The following is an 8,311-nucleotide window of genomic DNA, read 5'->3' on the forward strand; positions in this document are numbered from 1 at the left end:
ATCCCCGGCGCAGAAGCGCAGGGACTCAGGTGCTGGCGAAGCGGCGCGAGAGGACGCACGCCGCGGGCTCCGGGGCCGCCGAGGCCAGAGCCGGGCCGCGTGTCTCCGGAGCTGGGCTCAGACGGCGGGGCCCGCGCGGGCACGCAGAGGTGCCAGCGCCCGCAGTCCCGCTCGGCACTTGCCGGAGGCGACCAGGGTCCCTAGGCTGAGCCTCCGAGTGTGGCAAGGGCGGTCTCCGCCCCGCCATCGCGGCGCAGCACCCCGGTTGTTTAGGACCCCGCGGCGCAGGGGCGGGGCGGCGGGCGGCCGGGACGGTGACAGGTGCGCCCCTCGGCCAATGGCCGGGCCCGCGCCCCTCCCCGAGCCCCCGCCGAGCGCGCCAATCGGCGGCCGCGCTGCGCTTCAAGTGCGCGGAGGGGCGCGGGTCCCCACCACGGCGCCAGCGGCCTCGGCGCGGTCGCCCGAGGGTCCAGCGCACAGAGCCGGGCTCCCCGGCCCGGCGCGTCCAGGCACTCGCGTGCGAGTTTGTGCGAGCGCGGCCCGGGGCGGGGCCCGCCCGGAGGAGGCGCCCGGACCATGGTCACCCTCGGCTGAGTTTCCGGCGGCGACTTTGATTATTGGCAAATAATCGCCGTAACCACACCGAGCCCCGGGGCTTGCCGCCGCCGCGCCAGGACTCCGCGAGCCCGCACCCCGCCGCGCCACCCGCCGCCCGGCCCCGCTCGCCAGCCCCAGACGCGCCCATGGAAAAATCCAAAAATTTCCGCATCGATGCGCTGCTGGCCGTGGACCCCCCGCGAGCGGCCTCGGCGCAGACCGCGCCGCTGGCCCTGGTCACGTCGCTCGCGGCCGCCGCGTCCGGCCCAGGAGGCGGCGGCGGCGGCGGGGCGAGCGGCGGGGCGAGCGGCGGCTGCAGCCCCGCGTCCTCGGAGCCGCCCGCGGCGCCCGCCGACCGCCTGCACGCCGAGAGCCCCTCGCCGCCGCGCCTGCTGGCCGCGCACTGCGCGCTGCTGCCCAAGCCCGGCTTCCTGGGCGCGGGCGGCGCGGGCGGAGGCGCGGGCGGCGCGGGCGGCGGGCCCGGGGGACCCCACCACCACGCGCACCCTGGCGCCGCCGCCGCAGCCGCCGCCGCCGCCGCTGCCGCCGCCGCCGCGGGGGGCCTGGCGCTGGGGCTGCACCCCGGGGGCGCGCAGGGCGGCGCGGGGCTCCCCGCGCAGGCGGCGCTCTACGGCCACCCGGTCTACGGCTACTCGGCGGCGGCGGCGGCGGCGGCTCTGGCCGGCCAGCACCCGGCGCTGTCCTACTCCTACCCGCAGGTGCAGGGCGCGCACGCTGCGCACCCCGCCGACCCCATCAAGCTGGGCGCCGGCACCTTCCAGCTGGACCAGTGGCTGCGTGCGTCCACCGCGGGCATGATCCTGCCCAAGATGCCCGACTTTAACTGTGAGTACCGCGCGGGCCCCCCGCGCCCGCGGACGAAGGGAGGGAGCAACGGGGAGGGGAGTCCCGGCACACGGCTTTCCCGCGCGCCCTCCTCCGCCCGGCGCCTCCTTCTCCCTGCTCTCGGCTCTGAGAGCGCGGTGGAGGCGCCGCGAAGCCGCCTGGGCTGCGCCCGGGGCCCGCGAAGACTTATGTGGACGGCCCGCTGGGGGGCTGGCAGCGAAAGGATTAAAATGGCCACGCGCGGGCCCTGCTCTCTCTTCCTCTCCTAACGGGAAGGGGCAGCTGGAGGTGTGAGACTAAAATCTAATGATTAACCGGCGGGCTGGAGGAGAAGGAAGTGGCGGGGGAAGGCGAGTCAAACAGCACCCGAGTTAGGCCGGCCTGGGGATCCAGGCCACCTAAACCAGGGCCTTATCTCCAGGGAAACGGACTTGAATTAGGTACCGCATTGTGGGTTCTGGATAGACCCCCACCCGCACCCCAGCCCCCCTCAGGAGGAGAGATTCAGGAGCAGAGAACAAGAAATGGGCTTCAAGAGGCCAGGGCCACAAGGCCAGGTCCCTGGTTTTGCTCTGGTCCTTTGCGGAGGTGCTGGCCGCCTCCGTAAGGGTGCTTGGGCCACGGTGTGATGCCCAGCAGGCGGATGGCAGGACTTGAACAGAGCCGTGGTGGGCTCCTTCGGAAGGGAAGATCTGCCTCTTTCAAGAACCCCAGAACCTGGGATTGGCAGGTGCCCGCCCAGAATTGGAGGCTCCCATTAGAGGGAACCCCTCCCCAAGACAGGAGCCAGGGACGGCTGGCCCGCCCCAGCCTGGGCGCTGCTGGGTTGTGGGCAGCATGCTTGCCAGGCAGGTGGTACGCCTCTGGGAGGCCTGAGCCCACCCAACTTTTTGGAAGGGCACAAGGGGTTGGCATTCTGGGGAGTCTCAATCTCCCCTCTGCTCGCCCCACCCGGGCTCTGCGGAGAGGCTGATGCATGAGACTTCATGCTTTCTGCCGCGGAACACCCAAACAAAGAGACCCCATTGTTTCCTTCTGAGTGGATGTGCTTAGACGGGGGAGATGCAGGCATAGGAGAGGAAAAAGCAAAAAAGAAAACAAAAATAAACACTGGCAGAATTCAGATTCCTCTGCTAGAAGCGACGGTTGTGACTAAACAGAGAAAAGCGAGGGGCCCGAGAGCTGGAGAAGTCACAGGTGGGTGAGAAAATCCCAGCCTGCGGACTGTTTGCCCCTCGCCACCCCAGGCTTTCTCCAGCTCAGCTCCCAGAAGACCCTAATGGCCAGGCAGCCCGTCCAGGTGGAAGTCAGCCCCTTCGGATCTGCAGCAGGGAAAGCTGGGACTCACCTTGCAGCTGGGGGCAAACATATCTGAACTTGCAGATCCCGGATCAGCCAAACCCCAGGCACTCTCCTGGGCTTGGCTGTGGGCAGAGTCTACCCACCCCTTCCGATGGAAGGACACCCAGGGATGTTCCCCTGTGACCTGCATGTCCCAGAGCCTGGGGAGGTTAGTCTCCCACTGAGGGGTTGGTGGTCTCCGCACATGCTGCTTCTGGGCGCTGGGTTCCCTGCCCCCCACCCCCAACCCACCGTGCTTTCCTCGGCCTGCGTGAAGCTCAAGGTCGCTCAGAAAATTAGCAAAAGTCACATCCCTTCCGCCCATCCCTGTTTCCTAATCTTGACCTAGAGGTAGCAGAATTAGAAAAGGAATCTAAGTGTCAAATCTGAAAAGGCGATACTAAACAGGCCAGGATGCCGGAATGTGTTCTGAGAGTCCCTTCCTCTGGTCGCAGGAAAACCTGTTTGGTTTCCTTTAATTAGTTGTCTCCTCTGTTGGATGGCATTTCCCAAACGGTCCCTTTGGAGCCAGTGTTTTAATTAAAGTTCTAATGTATTGTCAAGTTGGGAATTGGGGCCTCATTTAACTAAAGCTGGGGGCGTGGGCCTTCCCGTAAAGCAAATTGCCCCCCCTCCGGGGGGCCTGAGCCCAGCCTACCGGCTGGCCTCTTTTCTTCCCTTTCGTTTATTGTCTAACACTTGTCAGGCTCCTGGGAAATCAAGGGACGTCTCGTTTTGAGGTCATAAAATTCTCTGTGATGTAACCGTGTGAAATTATGTAAATTCAGCCAAGGGACCTCCTTGCCCGTTCAGAAAGCCAGATCCCCGCTTTGCCTCGGCCTTCAATTTGTGACGTGAGAACTGTTCTGGAAAGGCTTCCAGTCTCCCGGGGCTTTGCTCCTCTGCACCCTGGAGGAGGGGCTGTCAGGAGGAATTTGCAGTGGGGAGTGGGGTGGATTCTCATTTGGGCCCAAGATGTGGTCCTTCTCCTTCCCTCCGTCCTCCTCTCCTGGCCTTTGCCCTACTTCTTCTGCAGCTGAGGAGGCGGTGGTGGGAATCCTGCACCAGTTCCTTGCTGGTCCGGAGGAAATGGGGCTGGTAATTCCCAGACCTGTTTGCATTTGTGGCTGAGCTGGGGGAGGCTGGGCGGAGCGGAGGAGCTCCGCTTCTCTGGTCTCACCATCTTGTCTGTCAGCTTCTGCACTGACCCCCCCCCCCCCCGCCGCCCCCAGATGAAGCGGGCTGCCCTGGGCGACAGGCTCTCTTTAATCAGAACACCCAGACCCTGAGTTTAAAAAAAAAAAAAAAGTCCCATTAAACCCAAACCCATATGTCTGTCCCTGGTATCCAGGTCCTGGGCTCCAGGGCCTCGTCGGGTCCTCGGGTCCCTTGGGGAGAGGATGCTGACACTGAAGAAAGAGCAGCGACTCAGCAGGGTCCGGGAGGCCGGGTGGCAGACGTGGGTGGTGGCCCTGGGGGCCCACAGGAGGTCGGAGGACGGCGTCAGGCTGCGGGCCTCACGCCCATCTCTGTCCCAGCCCAGGCACAGTCCAGCCTGCTGGGGAAGTGCCGCAGGCCGCGCACGGCCTTCACCAGCCAGCAGCTGCTCGAGCTGGAGCACCAGTTCAAGCTCAACAAGTACCTGTCGCGGCCCAAGCGCTTCGAGGTGGCCACATCGCTGATGCTCACGGAGACCCAGGTACGCAGCCTGCCCCCACCGCAACACCAGCTGGCCTCCTAGGGACACTCTGCACCCCTGGCACCTGGAGCGGAGCCTCCCAGGGACTGACGTCCGGGGGAGAGTTCGCGTCGGCCTCGCTGGGGTTCATGCACCAAGCCCGGAGGTCTGATCCAGTAGGCTGAGGTCAGACCCCGAACTCTGCGCTTGAAGGACCCTCCACGCACTCCCCCACTCTGAAGCTATGGTCCCCAGGCCACATTGGAGAAATTTTATTCCAGAAAGAGAGGGAACGTCTTGAGATTTACAGGTATGGACGCTAGCTGCTCTGGCCCTTCCTGGGCAGGGGAGAGCACCCCTAGAGAAGGACAGGAGTCTGGCAGTGCAGGCTTCCCTGGAACCCCCCAGCCCCACTCCTGCGTTTGCCGATGCCCAGGCGGTGCGAAGCCGCCTCCCCCTGGAGCTGCCGCGTCCCCTACTCTGAAGCCCGCTCCTGGGCTGCTCCGCTCGCCCCGCACCCCCAGCCGAGGGGCAGGTGCCGAGCTGGGGGCCTCAGGGACACAAACGGTGGGGATGGAGGTGGCCGCTTCCTCACAGCCTTTCTGCTCTCAGGTGAAGATCTGGTTCCAGAACCGGCGCATGAAGTGGAAACGCAGCAAAAAGGCCAAGGAGCAGGCAGCGCAGGAGGCCGAGAAGCAGAAGGGGGGCGGGGGCGCCAGCAAAGGTAGCTGCGCAGAGGACCAGGGAGAGGAGGAGCTGCTGGGGCCGCCGGCCGTCGGGGACAAAGGCAGCGCACGCCGCCTGCGGGACTTGAGGGACAGTGACCCCGAGGACGACGAGGACGACGAGGACGAGGACCACTTCCCCTACAGCAACGGCGCCAGCACGCACGCCGTCTCCTCCGACTGCTCCTCCGAGGCCGACTCGCCGCCTCCACGGCCCGGGGGCCCCGGGCACCAGCCCTTGCCCCAGTAGGGGCGCCGCGCCCCAGGCAGCCAGCAGCCGGGCCAGCCTGTCCAGGCCCAGCCCCGCAGGCCTGTGAGCCAGGCCACCATCTGTCCCTCTGGGGCTGCCCGTTTGGGCTGCTCTTCAAGGGACAGAGAGAGGGAGGCCCAGCGGGTTCAAGCTTGAACTCCTGCTCTTTTTAATTTCATTTTGGTTAGTGTCGGGGGCCGTGTTTGTGAGAAGACCTGACCACTACCCGAGGGAGCCTCCCACCCCCTCTTCCGGAACGGAGAAGGCGCCAAGCTGCAGTGCTGGACCACCTGGGAGACTGGAAACCTTCTCCAGAATCGCCGTTCTGCTGAGTACGGAAAAGGGAGAATGTTTTGTGCGTACCTATCTTAGGGGGAACTTTATGTCATGAGCATTCAAACTGCTGGAAATCTCAAAACTGTACTGTCTTTATTTTTGTACATTGTATTTATATATATATAAAGAAGCGTCTAATTATGCATGCTAAATTATTATTTAGCTTCTCCCATCGCCCACGATGGAATGTAAAATAAATTGGTTTTTTACTGGACGCAAGTGCAGATCTTTGGGGAGTGAGTTGGGAAAGCCGCTGTACTGTTTTGTTGTTGCAATGATGGGGTGTGGCGAATTCCACGACTGACAGCAAAAGGTGCAAATCGGAAGGACAAACAGGCGTCGGGAGCACCCGCTCTCCCGGCTGGGTCGCAGGCGGGCCACCTGGTTCCCGCGCCCCGAGTCCTAGCTGCCAGAAGTTGGTAAAAATACCTGAGACCGGGGTCAGCGCGCGCCCCAGTGCGTGAGTCTCAGGAGAGTAACTTCGGACCGAGTGTTTAGTTTCTCATTCCCTTGAGGCTCTTGCTTCACCGGCAGGAAACGCACAGTCGAATGTTTCAGCAAATAAGCTTGAAAACGACGCGATGATTTTCCCGGCGACTGGGGGTCCGAGGGCCTCGAGTAACCCCGGGCTTCTCCCCGGCGCCCTCTCCGGCAGGACCTTTCCGGCTCCGGCCAGCAGCCGCGTTCCTGGGGTCGGTGCACGTGTCCCCAAGGACAGGGCGGGCGGCCGCATGGCCTCTCGCGGGGGCTGAGGCGGCTCTGGGCTGACCCAGCCCGCGGCGGGCGCCCCCCATCACCCGCCGAGCCCGCCGCCGCTCCACCTGCGCGCCCGCCGCTCCGCTTCTCCCCACGCCGGCCCGAGAGCAGAGAGGCGGCCGGGGCGGCCGGGGCAGGCGGCTTCTCTCTCCCTCCCTCGTGCCCTCCTCCGTCCTTCTGTCTCTCCCGCCCCTCCCTGCCCCCCCCCCCCCGGCGCCCGGCGAGCGCCCCTCCCCCCGCGCGCCCCTCCCCCCGCGCGCCCCTCCCCGCCCCCCTCCCCGCCGATGAATGGGTTCACAAGGGCCAGGCGTTTCATTTGGGTGATTACCGCGGCCGGCGGGGCCACTCCTCTACCCCGGGGCGGGGGGCCGGGGCGAGATTAATATCCTCTCTGGCAGCTCATTATCACCCCGGCTCGTTCCATAAAGCGCAACGTCAGCCGAGGCCGCGCGGGCGCAGCCGGAGGCGGCGGCAGCAGCTGCGGGCACGGCTCGGGCCGCGGCCGGCCGGGCGGGTCCAAAGGTGCTCTGGGGGCCGGGGACTGGCTGTGCAACTGGTGGGAAGCCCGAGAGCCCCGAGAAGGCGGGTGGCGACAGGAGAGGGCGGCTGGGGAGGGAGAGAAGAGAAACACAGATGCCTTTGCGGTATCAAAACCAAACCAAACCTTGGCCATCTGCGTCGAGGGCGCTTTAATTTCTAACACATTGGAGCAGCTCAGCCCGAAGCAATCCCTTCCCCGGCTGCCTTCAGTCCAGGGCCGCCCCTGGCTCGGCGCGGGGCAGCGGGGTCTGCGGGTTGCCCCCCAACCCCCACCCCCAGGGACAGATCCACCTGCGGGTCGGGAGGGCCGGCTCGCCCCGCGCGGGGAAGCGGAGCCCTGAAGGCCTCCGAGCGTCCTGACCCCGCCGCGGCCCGCAGAGCGCGCGCCTTTGGCGCGGGGACTTGGCGGCGGGGAGGCCCGGCCCGCGGCCCCAGCGCCTGCAGCCAGCTGCCTAATCGCGGCGGAATTTATCTCGCTAATAAATTTAATGATCAATTCGTTCTTGTCACAGTAGCTCTTCCCCAAATCAATTATAGCAAATTTAAATATAATCACTGGCTCATCCTCACCCACTCCGGGCACGGCGAACAATTCGTTCCGCCTAATGAACGGCCGCCAGGCCCTGCTCCGACGGCCTCGACCGGCGCGCCCCCACCCCGCTGCCCGAGCCAGACGGGTGAGAGGTCTGCAGCCCCACCCTGGGCCCTGTTTCCACGACCTGGAGTCGGATCCTGGCAGCGCGGGTCCAGGGACACAAGCGCACGCTCCACGGGGGCATCGCGGTGGCCTGTCCGAGTTCCACCACAGCGAGGGTGCCAGTGGAGACCCTGCAGCCCCCAGGCTGGGTCCCCAGCGAGGCCCCCACCCAAAGTGGAGCCGGCTCCTCCGGGAACCCCAGCCGGACCGGACCCCTGCCTACCGAGGACCAGAGCCTGAATACGCTTGTCTTCCCGCAAGCGGGAGATTCTCCTTCGTTCCCAGGAGATGCTGCTCTGGCAGGGCTCCAGCATGTGCAGAAGGATGTGGACACAGCCCTTCTTTGACAAGGAAACCAATCTGCACCGATCTTCCAGGGGACGGCGCACACGTCTCTTGTCCAGTCCTGGCGGGTGGCCCAGGGTCCCAGGCCCCTACAGAAGCTTTAATAGGCAGAGTCTGAGAAGTGCAGAAAAGACTAGAACCTAGAGGAAGTGTCTGTTCCTTGTGGGGTGGGCCTTCCGCATCCCAGCCCCCGAGCGAAG

The 8,311-nt window shown here is 65.2% G+C and overlaps 1 protein-coding gene across 1 annotated transcript; it reads left to right on the plus strand.

The window, feature by feature from the left end:
* Positions 1-329: 329 nt before the first annotated feature.
* MNX1 (motor neuron and pancreas homeobox 1) lies at positions 330-7,980 on the plus strand. Its single transcript, XM_046021665.1, has 3 exons — positions 330-1,443; positions 4,323-4,483; positions 5,075-7,980. The coding sequence occupies exons 1-3, from the start codon at positions 744-746 to the stop codon at positions 5,435-5,437; spliced, it is 1,224 nt and encodes a 407-aa protein (XP_045877621.1). The 5' UTR covers positions 330-743; the 3' UTR covers positions 5,438-7,980.
* The last annotated feature ends 331 nt before the right edge of the window (positions 7,981-8,311 follow it).

The sequence above is a fragment of the Meles meles genome, chromosome 10 (assembly GCF_922984935.1).
Source record: "Meles meles chromosome 10, mMelMel3.1 paternal haplotype, whole genome shotgun sequence".
In the NCBI taxonomy this organism is placed as follows: Eukaryota; Metazoa; Chordata; class Mammalia; order Carnivora; family Mustelidae; genus Meles; species Meles meles.